This window comes from Nilaparvata lugens, chromosome 8 (genome assembly GCF_014356525.2).
Source record: "Nilaparvata lugens isolate BPH chromosome 8, ASM1435652v1, whole genome shotgun sequence".
Classification (NCBI taxonomy): Eukaryota; Metazoa; Arthropoda; class Insecta; order Hemiptera; family Delphacidae; genus Nilaparvata; species Nilaparvata lugens.
Window position 1 is genome coordinate 29,377,173 of NC_052511.1, and position 21,323 is coordinate 29,398,495.

At 34.4% G+C, this 21,323-nt stretch overlaps 2 protein-coding genes across 2 annotated transcripts in view; both read right to left on the bottom strand.

Annotated features, from left to right (window-relative positions):
* Positions 1-21,323, bottom strand: part of LOC111043698 (nuclear protein localization protein 4 homolog) — a 101,420-nt gene that overhangs the window by 65,633 nt on the left and 14,464 nt on the right. The window contains exons 4-6 of the mRNA XM_022328717.2: positions 10,719-10,851; positions 7,214-7,351; positions 5,351-5,474 (exon numbers count right to left, since the gene is read on the bottom strand). Of these exons, the coding sequence (XP_022184409.2) occupies positions 5,351-5,474; positions 7,214-7,351; positions 10,719-10,851 (395 nt within the window). The remainder of the gene's footprint in view (positions 1-5,350; positions 5,475-7,213; positions 7,352-10,718; positions 10,852-21,323) is intronic.
* LOC111049892 (piggyBac transposable element-derived protein 3) lies at positions 16,601-19,273 on the bottom strand. The gene is made up of 2 exons (XM_039434463.1): positions 19,154-19,273; positions 16,601-18,550 (listed from the first exon to the last, which is right to left on the bottom strand). Exon 2 carries the CDS (start codon positions 18,545-18,547, stop codon positions 16,757-16,759), a length of 1,791 nt encoding a protein of 596 aa, XP_039290397.1. The 5' UTR covers positions 18,548-18,550; positions 19,154-19,273; the 3' UTR covers positions 16,601-16,756.

Consider the following 21,323-nt stretch of genomic DNA (forward strand, 5'->3'; position numbering starts at 1 on the left):
TTTGACAGTTACCCTTGACTTCACAAGTGATTTTTTTGAGGCCACTGACGCCTACTTATTATTTTATTAATGTCTATCTTGACATGTAATTCACTAAGGCCATCGACGCCTATTTATTCATTGGATTTGACAGTTACCCTTGACTTCACAAGTGATTTTTTGAGGCCACTGACGCCTACTTATTATTTTATTAATGTCTATCTTGACATGTAATTCACTAAGGCCACCGACGCCTATTAATTCATTGTATTTAACAGTTACCCTTGACTTCACAAGTGATTTTCTGAGGCCACTGACGCCTATATAATTGTATTCAATTGTAGCAATTATTCTTTGTATTTAACAGCTACCCTTGGCTTCACAAGTGATTTTTATGAGGCCACTGACGCCTATATATATTGTATTCAATAGTAGCAACTATTAATTCTCTGGATTTGACAGCTACCCTTGGCTTTACAAGTGATTTTCTGAGGCCATTGTCGCCTATTACTCGTTCTAATTGATGTCTGTCTTGACATTCAATTCATTGAAGGCCCATGTCGCCTATATTCTACCTGGATTATCTTCACATTGTATTTATTAGCTACCCTTAGCTTTTAAGTGTTATTCTAAGGCCAGTAACGCCTATTAATTGTTTGGTCGAAGTCTATCTTGACATTCAAATCACTGAAGGCCTATGCCACATATTTTTTATGTATGTTATTTGCTGAGCATTTTTTACAGCTTATTGTCATTTTTTAATCATTATTATTGTACCTTAGTAATAACTTTCATTATTGCACTCAATTTATATTGATTTCAGGTATCATTATTAATACCTTTGCATTTATTGCAATATCATTATACCAATATCATTAATAATTTAATATTATTACTACCTTTGTATTGTCAGACCTTAATGATCATTAATGTCATTGACCTAATTTCATTTAAATTTTGTAGTTCTCTACATTATTTCACATGTTGTAATTTTCCCAAGATTTGACTCATTGTTTTTGTATGTGGCCATCTGCCTATTATTATTTAAGGATTCACAAACTTAACCTACTTACAATTGCCTTTGTATGTGGCCACCTGCCTATCATTATTTTATTGATCCCAAGATACTTGATACAATTGTTTTTGTATGTGGCCATCTGCCTACTATTATCATCTTATTATTATTAAATCTTATATTGTTGATTCATTTAGTCTTTTATTGGCGTACTCACCACACTTCAAGCTATCAGTATTTTTATGTACAGAATTCAAAGATTTATTTGTAGGTATTTATACCAACTATCATCCACAGTCCACTGCCCTGCCCTTGGATTCTGTCAATGCGTATAATATACGCATTTATTAAGCATATTATGGTGATTGTAACTTGAAATAGGCTAGCTCATCACGTTCAAACTAAAAGTGAAAAAAGTAGTTTCATTCTCAGACAAACAAAATTAAATAAAAAGCACTAGATTAAGTAATAGATAGTGGCCACTAGTTTTCAATTGGAATAGTTGAATTTATTTAAAAAAGAAGTCATTCCTTGAGACTCAGCTAGACCAATTTCTTGTGCCAACTTGTTTGTCGAGTGAACCGACACTCACTATATCTATTGAATATTGTTTCTTAATCTCGTTTGAGCAATTAAATATAAGCCGCATATCCGATACAAGTAATCTGGTCTCTATATGCGTTTCAAGTTAGTGGAATAATTTATCTTGTAAGGCTGAGTTCTGAACTCGCCTACGGTAACCTAATATCTACCCAAGCTGGCTGTTCGGGCATATACACGTCAAGAGGCTCTGAGGTGAGTCAAGAATAAGATTTTATCAATTAAAACCACCCTTAAAATAGATAAAGCCGGCTCCAGACATGCGTCATTCGGCGAACACCGAGCCAATCACGATTAGTGTAGATGGATGTTTGTCTACTCGGCAAGCAGCGAACATTCGTGCTCGCTGTTTCCCATCAGTGTTGGTCTTTTGCGCACATCAAAGTGGACGAATGTTCGGCAAAAGACGAACTTTCCCTCATCCACACATTCGGCATGGTGCTTGTATCATTTTGTTGTTTATTTTGGATTTGGATCTACTACATTGAGGTTAAGTTGATTTTGTAGATAAGATTTTTATTTTATTACAGTCTGTACATGAACGTTAAGTTATTAATATCAATCACTTTTAATAATATAAAGAAGCTCATTTAATAAATTCAAATATTGATGAAATTTAGATAATAACCAGTCCCGTCAAGGTTACTGAATTATAACATGAATTCTTTTAATGTTTTAAAAAATTTTCAAATATTTATTTTTAATTAATTGAAGTTGAAATTCTAGGGCTTTTACGTTCTATACAGTTATTGGCCGAAGTACATAGGGTTAGATTGGTTTATTTATAAAAGCAGGATAAGCAAGAAGAGCATCATCAACATCGACATCTATGTTAACCGTAGATAACATTCAGTTGAATATTTGCTATTCCCAAAACGATCAAGTGCTCGGCAAACCACGAATTTGCGTAGATGTCTGCTCGTCAATCGGCAAATAGCAAGAAGAATAGTTTGCCGAACGCCGAATATTCGGTGCTTGCCGAATGATGAATGTCTGAAGCCGGCTTATAAGGTATAACGCTCGTCATCTGATCAAAGCTTTTATTGTGTAGGCACCCATGTTCCTTATGGAGCGGCCATATTGATGCGATTTTGGGGGAACATTCCAATATTCAATCTAATTCGAACAACGTATTCGTAATAAAATCATTCACTATGCATTAAGCCGGCTCCAGACATGTGTCATTCGGCAAGCAGCAAATGTTCGGCGTTCGGCAAACTATTCGTCTAGATATTTGACGATTAACGAGCACACATCTACACACATGCGTGGTTTGCCGAGCAGTTGCTCGTTTTGGGAATAGCAAATACTCGTCAACTAAATGTCATCTACCGTCATTATGAAACAGCTGTTATGTAGCTAAGGTCAACGTGATATTTTTGAGCTCAAAATTTAAGTGGTTTCATTCTTTATTTTGTGAATTTAAAGTTTGTTTCATGTTTTTACAAAAGTTTTACTATCAATCTATCCAAATTTGAAATTGTTTGTTTTTATTCTAATCTATATTCTCAGATTGTGATTTAGTGTAGAAATTGAAATGGACATAACCTATGTATAATATTTGGACAATTTGAAACTAGATTACGAAATTGGAAAAGTTTTAGGCAATAACCTGTTTTTTTCTTTCTTGATCATTGTATTGTTTGTGCTAACCAAATAAATAAACATGGATCTCGATATTGAAGATGCTCTTCATGCTTATTCTGCTTTTATAAATAAACCAAACAAACCCTATGTACCCGGGTCAATAACTGTATAGGACACGAAAAGCCCTAGAATTTTAACTTCAATTGATTAAAAAAAATATTTATATATAAATATTTATAGAAATATTTAAATAATTCAGTAACCTGGACGGGGCTGGTTATTATCTAGTTTTCATCAAGATTTGAATTTTTCATTAAGTAGCAGGTAACCCTTGCTCAGCAAGGGTCTATTTTAAAAGTTGACTAATTAAAAACATTAGGAGTAGAATCTTGAAGAGCTTGAAATAGGCCTAAAACAATCTTCAGTTAATTTCAGTCCAGTAGTTCAGGCGAGATGATACATGAAACATAATTTTCCTATCCCGTACGTGTATAAGCCAGTTTTTTCTTTATTATAATATAGATAAGTTCTTAACTTGATACTAACATACGTGGGCATACAAGGAAAAATCTATAAAAGTAAATTTCTCGGGAAATCAATTTCTAATTTCTAACAATCATAATTTCCTTATAGTGATTTTTCACAAAATGCCTTTTCATTAACTAATATTATTATTTTTCAATTGATCATTTTATGTTGATCTGAGAGGTTATCACAGTTGAACGAACATACAACTCTTGGCGGAACTATTCAAACTATTGATTATTAGTTCAGTAAGTCGTCCTTATCTGGACTGTTTCCTTACACTATCTACCTTGTATAGATAATCTATAATAAACCGTAAATCATAGTCTGGTGGTCTAGATTGAATTGAATAAGTTGTATAGTGTTTTTCTAAGGAATATGTAGTAGCCTAAATCCAATTACATTATTATACTCTTTTTCAATTGTTTTGAGAGACAATTGTTAATTTAGTATAAACTGCACAGTCCCCTGTTGGTTGGGGGAGCTTCAAGTCGAACATCGTACTCAAGAATGTGTTGAAAACTAGAATTCACCCCCACAGTATCCATGCTTGTCGTAGGAGGCGACTAAAAGAGACCCCAAGGCAACTCCAGAAGCTTCTTTGCCTTCAAACCCACGGGATCTGCCCCATCAGGGCAGCTTCGGAGGGGCAAAAAGAAAAACCCAAGAGACCACAGATGTGTGAAACTCCAGGCACAAATGTAGGTCAAGAGGCTGAGTCGAGGGTGACCGGGTGCCCTAGAGGCAATTTGGCGACCCCTCCTTCAGCGGAAGGAACAAAAAAAAAAAAAAAAAACCAGGAGTGGAACTCACGTAGGTTACGAGTTTGTTGGTAGAGAGGCTAAAACTCACCACTGATCAAAGAAGGGCGGCCATTCAGGCAAAACTTCTTGGGAGAGGTGAGGCTTTTGACCCTGCGTAGTTTCGGGTGGCAAAAAGAAAAGCCCAAGAGACCAGAGATGGGTGAAACTGCAGGCATAAATGTGGGTTATGAGGCTGAGTCGAGGGTGGCCGGGCGCCTTAGAGGCAGTTTGGCGTCCCTCTCTCAGCGGAATGACCTACAGAAAGGCCAGGAGTGGAACTCACATAGGTCACGAGTTTGTGGATGAAAAGACCAAACCTCACCACTGCTCAAAGAAGGGCGAAAATTTAGGCAAAACTCTTGGGAGAGATGAGGCTTTTGACCCTGCGAAGTTTCGATGGGGCAAAAAGAGACCAGAGATGGGTGAAACTCCAGGTATAAATGTGGGTCAAGAGGCTGAGTCAAGGGTGGCCAGGCGCCCTAGAGGAAACTTGGCCGCCCCTTCCTCAGCGGAAGGACCTTCAAAGAAGGCCAGGAGTGGAACTTACTTAGGTCACGAGGACTAATCAGTCTGAAGAGACTGCCAAGCATATCACACTGTATTGCGACAAGCAACCAAGTGATGAATGGGATGTTAGCATAGGGAAAAACTCCTGGTTCTTGTAAAGGACACAGGTATTGGTTTACCTAACTAACATACTACTTGGGAACACAATAAGCTTCGGTTGACGAGTGGGGTTCTTTGAACCTTTGGATCCTTGGATCCGTCCCTTCAAAAATAATAATACACTGTACAAATCATGACATAGAGGTAATGAATACAGAATGAGACAATAATTTACCTGGCGATTGAGTGTGACGGCACTGGGCTGGCACTTTGAACAAATTCCTCTAGGCCAGGGGGGATGATCTTTGCATCCTGGTTTTATTCTACAATTTATGTTCTCCAATGTCACGAATTTACCCCTGCAATCATAACAAAATAATTTATTCAACATACTAAATATTGGGAATGGCTAATTGAAATTGGACAACATTATTAGGTTACTTGGACTCATATTTCATTGCATCTAAATTTTGTTAGGTTAGGTAACTTAATAGCTGCAACTCAGTCGCTTTTAAAGTAAGATTCACTAGAAAATATTTAATTAGCATTGGCTGAAGGTGGAGCATTGATGTTATTCAACAGTCAGGAAAATATGAATTGAAAAAACTATGCTGCCAAATTTCAACTTTTATGGTTCAACCAAGTAATGAAACAAAATTTCCTGAATATTGATATTCAGTTCGATATATTTGATATTCGTTATTCTAACAATCAGTTAAATTTTATGAGTTTTTAACTGATGTGTTTAATCTCTAATGTGCAGCTTACAAATAGTAATAGGCATCATTCACAGTATCCGTGCACAAGCCTAGAGCTCATCTGGCTATCACCCTGAGAAAAAATTCATTCTCCTCACTATAGCTGCTATTTGGTCACGTGCAACAAGGGCACGCGTTACTAGTTCAGCAATATTGAAAAATCAATTATTGGCTTTTCAGTTTTCTGGTCGCCAGGTAAACAAATTCAGGTCTTCATGACTTGATGATTTGTGAATAAAGTCTAATGCATGGTTTCTCAAGACAATCATGACTATGATTGAACGTTTAATTTATCCATTGTTAGCATGGATAATATACATATAATAGCATTTAATGAATAGTTACAGTCAAACAATAATAAACTATAACGGTAAAACCTAAGACACCTTTACAAGGGTTGCTTTTACATTGAGTCTCATAAATTTATGAGTACCATACGCTTAAAGATATTCAAAATGAATATGTGTGCAGATGATTTTATTTGATTAGGGTTTGTTATATTAAACTGTATTTGTATTTTGAAAATACGAAAATCGTTCCAGAATTAAATAGCACTTTTGTTTTATACTATAACCCTGTACATAGCAGTAAAAGGCTTAAATCTTCCAGTAGCAGTGCTGTGAAATATTCATGAGCCTGCCATGATTCATTCGTCAGTTACGAGCAATCCAACATGGAGTTACCACTCACTTCTACCGCCAAATGAAAAATTGTTAAAGTAATCCATTCTTTAACAAAAAAGAATAAAAGTTGCACTGACATTCACCATGAGTTGTGTGGTGTGTAAGGTGACGACGTTATGTCAAGGCCAATTGCTTCTCGTTTGTTCCAATCCTCTGTTGAAGGAAGAATCACATAACACTAGGAACAACGGAGAGGTCGTCCATTCATGTTACGTGCCCCAAACATCGCCGAAGATACCAACCGTCACCTGAAGCTTCATAAAATTCATTAGCAACTCTCTTCAGATGTTGAAATTACACTATGTCTTTAGTCATAGTCTGAATGTTTAACTGTCATTAGTCATACATTGTACAATGGATTTCAGTCACATCTTCATTCTTTTCCGTTAAAAAACGGATGACACTACTCATTTGTCAGTTGACGGTAGAAGTGGTAGCTCCATCCATATTGGATTGCTCCTAACTGACCAATGAATTATAGAATCCGCATGAACATTATTTTTACAGCACTGCCAACTGCCATTGAACCTGGAACAAAATTCCCTGCAAATTTCAGCCTTTTCCTTTTATTAAGAATAATGTAACTTGATTCTATATTAAATAATGGAACTCAATTATTGTTGACCAATACGTATTGATGAAACTGTTGATACTGACTTGTTGACGCCGGCAGTGAGTTTCCTGAGATAGGCATGAAATGACATGTGTTTTACATTCTGCTCTTTCAAGTAGGCCTCATCGTACGATTCCAGCGGTGAGCAGTGAACACAACACGCGTTTGAGCCGTGGCGACACCTGCAAAAGCCAACATCCATCAAATAACAACCAACAAATACAATAAAAATAGCATTTCACATTCTATAACAACTTCTATATTATTAACAGAATAAATAATTCCCCACTTGCATACGAATTAGTTTTAATTCAGTAAAAAGTACTTTTGTTTTGCCAGGGTAAGTGAACATTTTATTTAATCCAGTATTCTTGTTAATTTAAGGTAAATTGTATTATATTTTATTTGGTTTTGGATTTATTGTATGTAATTGGATTATTGTTTTGGCAAAAAAACTGATTTGGTTGATTCAATTAAAATCAACGTGATATAAAATGCATGTTTGACGCATCATCAGATCTGCCAAATGTATTACCTTGAAATTTTGCATAAAGATTCTGAATTTATCAAGGATGGTTATAAACCGGTTTTCATTTTTATCAATCATTTCATTTCAATTTCATAATGAAAACAAATCGATTCAATTTGTGATTCATAGTTCACGTAGCGATGGAAGCCCAATCAAATAGTTACTCTTCCGACGGGTTCTCTTGGTCTTGTAGTGGCGAGCGCGACTTTTGTGTGGGTTCAAGTCTTACCACAGACATTTTTTTTAATGTTCAACTTTGATGAAAATTACCTACGTAATTTTGACAAAACAATAAATAATTGTTATAAAAATGATTGAAACAATATAAAAACATGAAGTACCCTTTTATTTAAAACATTTTAAACTAAAATGAAATGTTATATGTTAATGGTCTCCTAAAACTAAATATCAAAAATGGAAAAATAGTGTCTTTTGCTAATGACACGGCTATTTTTTTCCGAAGATAGCTGGAATAATGTGTATAGGGTTGCTGAAGAGGTTATGAATACGATAAAACTAGATTGGAATCAAATACACTTAGTTTAAATATAACTAAAACCGAATTTATTAGATTTGCCGCGAGTGCAGCTGGAAAGCCCAATGTGCAGATGTGCAGATGGAACAAAAATAAGGTTACACACAAACTGTGGAGACACACTTACATGCAATTGTCCGTATATTGAAGAAGTTGATGAAATAAAATATCTGGGAGTAATGATTGACCAATACTTGAAGTGGAACTCCCTCATAAGCTTTATTTGTAAAAAACTCAAATACATTTCCTATAAATTCTATAAAATAAATAAAATCTTAAATCTAGAGTACCTTAAAATGATATATTTTGCTTTTGTACAATCGTTAATACAGTATGGTATAGTCGTTTGGGGTGGGGCCTATGATAACCACATTAGTGATTTATTCATAATTCAAAAGTGTATAATAAAAACAGAATTAAATAAACCTAGGCTGTATCCAAGTGGATCTCTATTTTTTGATTTCGAAGTTTTGACAGTAAGGCAACTTTATTTCAAGAGTCTCTTCAAATATATAGTCAAAAATAAAGATAAATTCTGTAGGATTGATAAAACATTTTACAACTTGAGACCAGACAGTTCGCTGAGGTATGTTGTTCAAGATTCTAAGTTGAGCATGTTAAGAAGACAGTTGATGTATATGAGTTCTAGATTTATTAATATAATTCCATTTGATATTTATCAAAGAGTAGATTTGAAGGGAATAGAGGATTGGATTAAGTAAAAGTATTTCTTTTCCCTGGGACCTGAATGGTGATAATAATAGCCTATATTTATTTATATATTTTTTTAAAGCAATCTCTATTTTATTTTTTGTAATTCCTGAGACCTTAATGGTAGTCATATTTTTTATCTCTGTTTTATTTTAGTTTTTCCTATGGGAATTTTCTCTCTCTCTCTCTCTCTCTCTCAAAATTCGTTATCACTCTTTTGTTTTTTGCACTGAAGTATTTTTTCTTGTCATCAACTCGATTTTGTATTATCATATCTTGTATTTTGTTTTTAGTTTTTATTTTAAATCGGACTTTTTGCGACTCCCACCAGCGGTCAAAGGCTTTTATTTTGCTTGTGGTGCCTGAAACAATTTTTAGTTTTTAGTTCTCGGTAGTAAATTTTATTTTATTTTCTTGTAATAAGTGTTGATTTATTAACCTTGATTTTTTGCATTGTTAAATTCTGGCAATTAAGAATTGAATTTAAAATAAATGGGTACTTCATGTTTTCATATTGTTTTTAATAAAGTAGCTCATACAAGTGAGGTGATTTTATATAATATTATTGTTCTATTTTTCAATTGGTGGCATGAGTAAATTCGTTAAGATAATACTTTCAAATAGTGGAATGATACTTCAAAATCATTTATTATCTATTTATTTACGATGCAAATGACAATTGATGTCATAACTGATGTAATAACATTGGTAGATAAAATAATAAAGTAGTCATTATACTATTTTCCTGCCAAATTTAGGTGATGACACAGTCCAAGAAAAGGTTAGTCTTAAATTGAAGAGAATTTGATGCTCTCCAACCTCCAACCTTACGCTTAGTATTTATTCTTTTTATACATAGTCTTTAAAAAATAATAAGCCCTGGAAGTGCAAAAGGTTGGATGAAAACCTGTGTTTTAAAAATGGCACACAGACATTCAAGAGCAGATTTCACGAAAACTATTGAAGATATCACAAAATTCTAATGAACGATACTCGTGGGAAATTCAACAAACTTAATTTTTGTTTAGTTGGTCATATTGGTGGGAAGCATTGTTCCCAGATATTAGCGTGGAAATAGAACATGACAAAATTCAATTTTTAAACTACCCTCATCCCTCTAGCACTAGCGGCAGAGATGGGGACTTTCGTTATGTTTACCTACTAACTAGTCTCAACAAAGTCAAGAATTGGGTTCTAACATTCCCTTCAAATTTATTTGTCAATTGATCTATTGTTTTAATAGTGAAGATTACACAATCAACAACAAAACTGCTGCAACGGTCGTAGGAAAATGTGTAAAATATTGAATTTTTTCATCAAATTGAAGAGAATTTGATGCTCTATAAGCTCATAACAAGAGTGTATATTTTCATTAATAGTTCAAAAGGTATAAGGCCAGAATATATAAAAAAAATTGAAGGCGAACGTTTTTTTTTCAATGCCACACCTTGAGGCTCGGATATCTCAAAAGCTATCAGAGATATGGGGAAAGTTGTCGATTGGATGTTGTAGGAAATTTCGTAAGCTTCAATTTTTTACTTGATAGTTACGTCCGTGGCAACCATAGTTTCCGAGATATATGCGAGAAACGAAAAAATGGTACCTTTGAACCACCCTACCTCCTTAGCTAAGCGGGTAGGGGTGGGTACTTTTAATATGTTTACCTCCTACTACTCTGAACAGAGCTGCGGGGTCTTTTCCCTCTATAACTTTTTATTGGCTGGACTATGATTGAATATTTGCAAATATATGAATGTGTTTTGTGAAAACTCACAGTTTTTCATCGCGTTTCCTTTGCACTTTTCCATCCTGTTTCCATAGAATTTGGTCGACTTCATCCTCCAGATAGGGAAGACTGCTTTGTCTACTTTGAACTCCAGACGACTGAGACGGTCTGTCAACACTCACTAAAAAATAACAAATCAACAATGAGCAAGGATTACTACTACATTACAAAAAAATTATAATAAATTGAAAAATAATTTTCATATAATAAAGAAGCTGTTTGCAGATTGGAGATGTGTTCTAGTAGAAAATAGATTACATGTGTTAGTAGAGGGTACACAAATTAATTGATAAAACCATGTTTTTGTTTTATGGATGAATGATAGCGAGCTGATCTATAAAAAGAGCTGATTTGAAATAAATATGTCAGTTGGGCTATTTCCACACTAACCGATTGGCGGCCGACATTTATGGTCACAACACCCAATAGGTGAGTGAGGAACGGCCCAAGATAAGACATTCTTGATTCTTCCAAATAACATTAAACGAATTTTTGCTAACAGTTGAAGTACAAAGCAGAATAATTAATTTACGAGTGGGTCACAGTCTACTAGTAGTGGTCATAATTTAATGAAGATTTGAATTATGGGTAACGCTGGCCACTAACGGTTGAACATACACTTCAAGCATATTTATCATGCACATACACATATTTATCATGCATATTCATAAATAGCGAGAAAAAATAATTTAACCTCAAATAGAGTAGGGAAAATGAAATAAACAAGAAAAATAGAAGATACAAAAACCTAACTTCAAAAACTTTTTCCCGAAGCGTTTCGTTGTGATCACAGCTGAGATGACACTTGAATGTATGACGACAGTGTATCATGCATGTTTTACCATTACTGGCCAGATTTAGGCCCGTATGCAGATGCTCGGTTTAAGTTGAGTCTAGAGTAAACTTAAACGCAGTTTAAACCACCAATCGGTATGCTGGATAGAAACGAATTGAACGTTTAGTTTGGACAGAATTTTTGAAGCACTACTATGAATGGCTGACCTGATTCCTCATTTATCCAACCAACATCAATAATTTTGACATCGATCATATGATTTCGTGAGATATTTATAAATTTCAAAGACGTAAAGGGAGAAAAGAATGTTTACAATAACAAATAATTTTCCAACCTCTTAAAAAATTATTTTTGACTAGCCGTCAGGCTCGCTTCGCTCGCCATATCCGTCGAGCCAGGGGGCTCCGTCCCCTGGACCCCCGACTGGATCGTCCAAGAATGAGTTCAGCGGGCTTGCTTCGCTCGCCTGCATGTAGACCTCAGCGGAACCTCTGTACCGAATTTGAACTTATTATGTCAATTTGATCTCGAAAAACACCTGTTACTATATATCGGCGTATCTTTGGCGAACAAAATAAAATTCTTCCACCTCAGCTAAACCTGTGTACTGAATTTTTGAAAATATATTTCCATCAATTATTGAAAAAGGTGAGGAAACGCAGAAAAGCTGAGAAAACGCTAATTTCGGGCGTAACTTTGGCGTTATTTCAAATTCCTTCTAACACAACATTATTGCACCCCAGCTGAGCTTCTGTAGTACATTTTCTGTTTATTTGTTCTCGATAAAGCTGAGAAAACGCTAAAAAAACGCAGATTTTGGGCGTATCTTTGGAAATTTTTCCAAATCCGTTCTTATTGCGCCTCTAAAGGGCCAACTGAACACACCTACCAAATTTGAAATGTTAAGTCATATTTTTATCATATGTTAGGACGATCCAGTCGGAGGTCCAGACTAAACGTCTGGCTAAACGGATATGGCGAGCGAAGCGAGCCTGACGGCTAGTAATATAATATTCCCAGGAATAGCTCTGATTGAAGTAGCAGTACTAAATCAATTTTTCCGCGATAAATCAGGACCTCCTAAATAGGTATTGAGGAGGTACTGGATAAATTGGTATATTAAGAGATCCTGGATAAATGCATTTCAATCTTCAACTTGGTGCCAACCTAACAAAGTCAAATCAACTTAATGCCAACCTGACAAAATTTTAAATTTTGTTACCAGAACAACTGTTTCGAAGAGGTACTCTCTCTAGATTATAGTTCTATATTAACATATGGTATGGACATTTCAATTTATAATTTCAAGATATTGGAATAAGAAGAATATACATGCTAAAAGACGAACTTTAAACCCTTAAAAACCACCCTTAGAGTTAAAATATTGCCATAAGATTTCTTAGTGCGCCTCTAAAGGGTCAACTGAACATACCTACCAAATTTGAACGTTTTTGGTCCGGTAGATTTTTAGTTCTGCGAGTGAGTGAGTCAGTGAGTGAGTGAGTCAGTCAGTCAGTGAGTGAGTCAGTCAGTGAGTGAGTGCCATTTTGCTTTTATATATATAGATATCCATTTTTAGCATTGTTCGGAGGAAAAGCATGGAAGTTATTTATGAGGAATGCTGACAGTTTAAATAATGGATCTCACTACATTATTTATGAAGTCTCCAAATACATTAAAAAAATAGCGTCTTGATTTTTTTCAAGCGTCTACTATTATCTTGAAAATAAATGCAAAGTATGTAAACTTCACTATTTTGTAGATTATCATTTGAAATAATGTATAATATCAACAGTCATGAAAGTTGGTTTTGCTCACTAATGGCTCACTGCTCATCCAAAAAAGGGTTTTTTCCGCGCATGCGCTGGTTTTGGCAATTCATTGTAAGTGTACCTCTGTATTTTTAATAGTTTTTGAATAGTTTCAAGAGATATTCAGTGATATTGCATAGCAATAGTGATGTTTTACTATTTGATTCGAGTGAATTCTTTGTGCAATGTGAAATAACTCTGCTAACTCTCAGTTCTTATTCGAATTTGACCATAACCTAAGATTTGGTTAGTTGTTTCTTCTTGGATTTTTGACTGTAGTTTGTCGATTCACGCTTATCGCTTGCTCTTGATAACATAATAATAGACATCAGAATTGGAACTGTTATGCCGGTTCCGATTGTCGAATAACCTAGAACTATTTCGGCGGGAATCCGTGTCAGCTGTTACACACCTGTTTTTGACAGCTCTTATAGTGCGCGTCCTTTCGTTGCTATAGCAACCAATCAAGAACAGTCATTTCCTGATTCAACCTTGAAAATTGAGCCTAGACAAGGGTTGCTGTTGTACTGGTTATCGCATGCTGAAAGTGAAACTGACCTACGTATTCCGTACTATAGGCTTGTTATTCTGCTCGCACCCACCGATCAAAGCCGATTATTGAGAGAGCGCTCAATTCAAATAATTTTTTCGTATGTTATGTTTTTGAAAGACTTACGCTAACGGAGAAGTAATTTCTGTCATCATATTGAGTTGTTCTTTTTTACATTATTTTTGCACAATATGTCATTGATTGAGTTTTTTGAAACAAAAAAGAGGAATATAAAAGTCAATGGTTTTAGTTATAGGAAAGACCGTGCATTATTGAATGGAAATGTATCATGGCGTTGTCTCACGGTTGGCTGTTCTGTGACTGTAAAGACTGACAGTAAAATGGCAAAAATTATCGAATCTGCTGGAGCACACAATCATATGGGCTTTGATGCTGATATACATTCTGCAAGTTTGGAGAACATTGATAATAATTATTGTAATACGCCTACATCACAAGTTGGTTCGCCTGCTCCCCAGTGCACCCCAGAAAAATCGACGAGTTGTGGACATGGTGCACTATGTACGCCGAAAATGCATGATATGGGTGTCAACACACCAAATTTCAGAACAATTAATGTGGACGAATCACAAAGTATAAGGGAACTGGAACTTCTGCATCAGAGGGATGATCTTATAACTTTCTCGAGTGAGTTGAAAAATGAGGTTGAAAGGATGAAAGCTGAAATTCACACACAGAGTACTGATCTCGATGAAATGATTAGGACGCTTAGAGAGGAGAATAGACATTAGTCTGAAAAAGTAATGTCGATGTCTGTTTCTATTGAAGCACTAGAGGCAGACAACTTAGCATTAAGGAATGAAAAGATTATGGTTGGAGAGGAGAGAGATAAGTGGAGAATACAGAGTGTCCACTGAATCAGGCTCAAAAAATTCCCGTACAATTCCCGTACCTTTCCCGTATATTTTACGTTTTTTCCCGGTTTTCCTCGCTGGTTAAAACACATGATTAATATTTAAAAATGTAGGTTGGGGGGGGGGTGTTATGTAGTTACTCAGGTCAATTTGTAAAAATATAATACTCTAAAATAAAAATTTCCAAAGTGCACAAGTATTTGTTTTTCATAAAAATGTAGCACCATTATACGATTATAACTGTACACTGTATTTTGAATAATATGAAAAGGCAATTTAGAAGAAAAACAAAACTCCCTAACCTACCCTTTACCCTTTAAAACATTCTAGTCCAGTCACTAACAGTATATAAATTGGTGTTCAATTCAAAATCCCTCTGGGCGTAATTTTGTGCTCTGAGACCAGAGAGCGCACAAAGTCACGCCCAGAAGGATTTTGAATTATACATTTTAATTGTGGCAATTAGAAGATATTGTTGATTGAAAACTAAAATTGATTAGTTTGTTGAAATTTTACTCGTTTTTGTAACTCAGAACACATCAGATATAGAGAGCTCCGGATTATTTCATTTTATTCAGAATTTTATAATCTGAAAAAAGGCGAGAGCAATTTCAACTGTCCTACGATTGGATTTGGCGGAAAAAAGCTGGAAACTAGAAAATGAACCGAAAATACCAGGTGTTCTGGGCCATTCTGTATCTAGCACAAGGAAATTTTGGATGCAAAAATTGGTTCTGGTCTTCTCTTATGTATCCAAACAATATATTGAAAAATCAGAACTATAAAATTTTATTGAAAGCACATCCCCTTTTTCATGTCTATATTGACTGGACTGTTATAAAAAAAAAATTTTAGGTTCTGAGAAACATATGTGTGATTTGATTTACTATCAATAATTATTTCAACATCGATAATACCTACACCAGATACGGAACTAAATCTCAAATGGATATATACTAGTAGTTCTGTGAACATTAGACCTCACGCAGTATTCTCATCCACAAGTACCTGATTAAAACTATAGACCTTATGGAAATACAGCAATAGACTGGCTTCTCCACAAATCTGTGTAATCACTTGTCAGCTGATTTATGATGAATAATTCTATAGTCTGATTTTTACTCTTATATTGGCGTATGAAGGAGGCTCCTTTTTCCTTTTATATTATCCTTGAAATGCAAAATTTCCAAAAACCTTGTATATACGTCGACGCGCAATAAAAAGGAACATACCTGTCAAATTTCATTACCGCGTTTCGCCGTAATTGCGCAACATATAAACATTTCAAATTATTTTTTTCAAATTATTTATTTATTCCACACTCATAAATACATATACGTACATGAATCAAACAAAGCTCAACATGACAATACAATACAACCAAAGTGTAATAATAATAAACGGTAAGTGAAAAAACCACTGGCATAAGATGACTCTTGTTCGCCAGTGGGAGTAGGAGATGAAATTATAATACGCTTAACCTGATTTAAATTGATTTAGCACAGAAGCAAATATCTTTACAGAATAGTAAATTCTGAAACGAGGAATCGAAACAGAATTTACAACAAAAAAATTAAAAAATTCTCTCGAGTATCTTAATATTTTAACCCTCTCATGCATGATTTATTAAATATTTTTGAAAAAAATTTTTTCAATGCTGTTTATCAATTAAAATGAGTACAAAAACATCCCTCACTGGTTTTATATTAATTTCCTCATTACATAATTGTGTAATTAATGTGTCCTCATATGAGGTCATTATGCATGTAAGTCACTATCTTATAATCTATATGCATTGTCTGCATATATGTTTAAGGAATAAGAATAACAACCAGAAATTGTTTTGTAATACTTTTATTCACCATGAATATTATTATTAATATTAGTAAATACACAAGAATAATTTTACAATAAAAATAGGGTAATATTTAAATACACAAAAAACAATACAGAAATAAAATATCAATCAATCAATCAGTTATATGCCATATTACTCACTTGGTGTGAAAGGATAACATACACTCAGGACAAACTGGTACTTTGCATGTGTTACATTCATACCTTGTTTTACTTTGGCAGTGCTTATCCCTGCACCTATTTGCAAATTTTCCCTCAGTTTTTTTGGGAAAGTGAGACCCTCCATCAAATCTCAGTTCTAAAGGAACTGAATTTGTAACTCTTTTTTTCACTGGTGCTGGTGTTTGCTCCTCTAAAGAAGGACGTCCCCTTTTTTTACGATTCAGTTCAGCCAGTCCTGTATAGATCAGACCTGAAGCAACTCGACTTTTAAATTCCAACAAGTCCATTTTCTGGTGGTCATTCCACTTCCATAGAATCCATCCATTTACTACAGTTACATTCAGCATGTGATAAAATATTCGCATATACCACCGCTTGTTGCGCACATCATTTCGGTACAATGCAACCAGAGAGTCCATCAAATCCACTCCCCCCATATGTTTATTGTATAAATCAACACTAAATGGTCTTTTAATTGGTACTCTCCTTTTCTCTTTCCTGCTGAATCTCTCAGTTTCACTTTCTGGAGTTTTCCCTGCATAGGAAGATACCACATGAACTAATGAATTATCCAACCAACGAGTAATAGTTACATCATTGTTTGATGTAACTTGTGATGAACTACCTCGACCTTCTTGTTTGAGATCCTTGTGGCTTTTCAGTTTTCTATCAGCATTCTTCATTCGGTTGATTCTCATTGTACCCACATACCATATTTCTGAATCTCTGAGTTTTTTAACTAAAGGTATTGAAGAAAACAAGTTGTCTGCATACACCTTATGATTCTTGCCATGCAGATCATGGCATAGTCTGAGAACCACATCTCCTACAGCCCCACAATCAGTTATATCTGCTCGGCCCCCAGAAGCACCCTGGTACAACTCAAAACAGTAAACATAGCCTGAGATTCCTGCTCGAACCCACATCTTATAACCCCAACGTTTTGGTTTTCTGGGAAGGTATTGTTTGAGAGAAGAGCGCCCTTTGAAGGGTATCATCATCTCATCCACACTGTGGCACTCTTCTGCATCAACAGCAGCATGAAAATTCTCATGTAACTTATCAAGAATTGGTCTTACTCTAATAGCTTTATCAGTATTGTTAGCAGGAATTGAATTTGAATCAATGAAATGAAGGTACTGCCTGATCTCCTCAAATCGATTTACTGAAATTGCATCAGCAATAAGGTCCATTCTTAGTCCTGCCTGTTGTGACCAGTATTGTCTTATCCTAGGATACTTTATGTATGACATAACTAGAGCAACACCTAAAAATATTTTCAATTCTGATATAGACAATGCTAAATTTTCTTTACCCTTTTGTAAAGCATACAAATTTGTTTGGAATGTAATTTCCTCCAACAAATCAATTGAGAAAAGTTTCAAAAAATAATCTAATGGAACATCCCCTACAAAATTGACCTTATGAGAACCCAGAAATTCAGGAACACCTACAGAATGAGAATTGTCTTTTTCACTAAACCAAATTTCATCTCGTAGATTAGGCTGTACTGTATTTTGAACAGTCTGCTGATTTTCGATCTGGTGATCATCAACAATGTCCAGATGCTCAGGTGTATGATCACCATCCTCACCATCACTTTCAGAATCACCATCCTCATAATCTGGATCTTCATCTGAATTGTCTAGGAAAAGCTCATCATCTGATTCAGCAAGGAACTCAGCAATCTCAGCTGTATTCAGGTGTTTCACTGCCCTTGAAGATTCCCTAAGTTTTCTTCCTCCTTTATGTGAATTGTCCTCCATTATCTGAAACAATCAAGAATAGGAAATAAGAGTTTTTGAAATAAAATATTAGATGATTGGAATACTATTGAAGATTTTTGTATGATGAACTATTCTTTATTACTGTAATTTTCATTCACAATATCAAATATATAACAGAATTTATGAACTTTGTTGAATAAAAACCTAGAAAATAGTAAAATTTGTTTGGTTAGCTAAAATGCAGTATTGCTGCAATATAGTGATATGATGTTTTCCATTCACATGATGGCCTCATGTGAGGACAAAAGAAGTAGCATTCCAGAACATAGATGCCTCAAATGAGGACAGTAGAACCTAATGGCTAGAAATTAGAGAATGCATGCATCTAAAATGTTTGTGCATGATATCAGTTTAATTTATCATATAATATGAACATTACCCATGAATAAGAACAGTAGAATAATGAAATTTATCAAAATAATATGCTTTTCAAAAAAGCAACATAACCTACAAATACTCAAAACATGTAGGCCTCAAGTGAGGACAGGTACATTTTGTGAAATTAAATGATAACCAAATAAATTATCATAATCAAATCCTAAAAATACAATTCCTATATATAATAGCATTTAGGAAAAAAATTACCTTGACTGGTAGTAGATATTTTCATGTGTAAACCTCTGATGAACTTTGTCTTGCAACATCAACATTCAGTTCACTGCCATGATGATAGTTAGTTGCTGTTGAATTACAAACTGACGATAGCAGAGATGTAGGTCGTTATTTATTTTAAAAAATATATTTTTGTTACTCTGAAAGTATTTAAAGACGTTCAATACATACAGCTGGCGGATTGTCATCACTTTAATTTCATTGAAGGCTTGAATAGAAGGGTATATCATGGGTCTATTTAGTATTGTTTTTATAATCATTTTTTGTATTATAAATAGAGCTAATAGATGAGTGTTGAATGCTCCCCCCCAAACCACTAATCCATATTGCAGTAGGGACTGTACAATTGCAAAGTAAACCATTTTTAACATTGGTATCTGGAGTATGGACCGCAATTTATAGAAATTATAGGATACAAACTTTAATCGCTCACACAAATAATCAATGTGTCTTTTCCATTTAAATCCTTCATCAATAATTATACCTAGGTATTTGATGTGGCTGGTTTTTTCTATTTCAGGGCAGTTACATGCAGCTAAATTATTGTTAAAATTCTCACAATTAATGTGCAGTTTAAGTACACAGTTCGTTTCTTCTCTTCCAGCAATACTCCTTGAAAAAGCAATATACTTTGTTTTTTTAATATTTAAACTAAGGGAGTTGAAATCCAACCATCTTTTTAGTGTAGAGACGCCTTTAGCGGCCGTCTCATAGGTCTCATTCCATGTTTCACCCCCATACAACAACACTGTGTCATCTGCGAATGAATATACTTCCCCTCCATTCAACTCTAATCTAAGTACTTCATTCACATATAACAGGAAGAGGATAGGTGATAAGACAGTGCCTTGAGGGAGACCATAGCATGAAAGAGGTATTTCACTTACTGAGTCATCAAGTGATAAAATCTGTGCTCTATTTGACAAGTAGCTCTTGAACAATTTCAAAGGTAATCCTCTTATGCCAACCCACTCTAATTTGTCCAATAACTTATCGTGAGACACAGTGTCATAAGCTTTTGCTAGGTCCAGGAAGATAGCTAGGGTTTTCTTTCCTTGGTTCAAACGATCTGAAACCGCGTTCGAGAATTTGATCAGGGCATCATTTGTACTCTTTTTACTCTGAAAACCAAACTGATTCTCTTCTATTATTTTGTGTTTGTTTAAAAACTTAATAATCTGTTTTTTTATCAATTTCTCCATTATTTTAGTCAATGAACTTAATAAACTAATTGGTCTATAATTTTCTGCAAGTTTCCTATCCCCTGATTTGAAAAGTGGTTTAATCTTAGCAATCTTGAATGAAGTTGGAAAAAATCCTCTTTCAAAGCATTTATTTATTATAAAAGTCAACGGCCAAGCTATAAAAGGCGCTATTTTTTTCAAAATCTTACTATTAATGCCATCTATGCCTGGACTAGTATTGTTTTTTAGACTATATATTACATTTTTTACTTCATCTTCTATGACAGGTTTTAAAAAAAACGAGTTTCCTAGACTTGAATTATCTTTTTTATAATAAAATTTATAATCAGTTTGGTTTTCATATTTCGCTATTTTATCTGCATAAGTCTTACCCACATTTACAAAATATTCATTTAATTCTTGTGCATTCAGTTTTATTCTACTACACTCATTTCCTCCCTTATTTAGCAGCTCGTTAATGTAAGTCCATATTTTTTTTGCATCTTTGCCACATTCATCAATTTTATTTCTATAATAATTATCTTTAGTGCTGGTAATAAGATTATTCAATAAGTTTCTATAGGATTTGAATTCATTTTTCAAACTTGTATTGAAGGTTCTTGTTTTACTTTTTTAGCCATTTTATCCCTCTTATTAATCGAGTTGATTAGCCCCTGAGTGATCCAAGGCTTAAGTGGTTTCTTTTTGTGATTAAGCTTAATCTCTATAGAAGAAAGCTCTATATTTTTTTATTTTATGAGTAAGGTTTTCAACCAACGTGTCCACCTCCTTGTGATTATCATTGTTACTTTCATTATTGTTATCATTATCATTTCTATTTTGATTATACAGAAACAACCATTTTTCATTTTTTAAGTAAGTTTCCAGTTTAGTTAAATCTATTTTAGTAATTATATTTCTTTGGGCAAGAGATTTTTCTTTCGTTATGTGATTAGAAC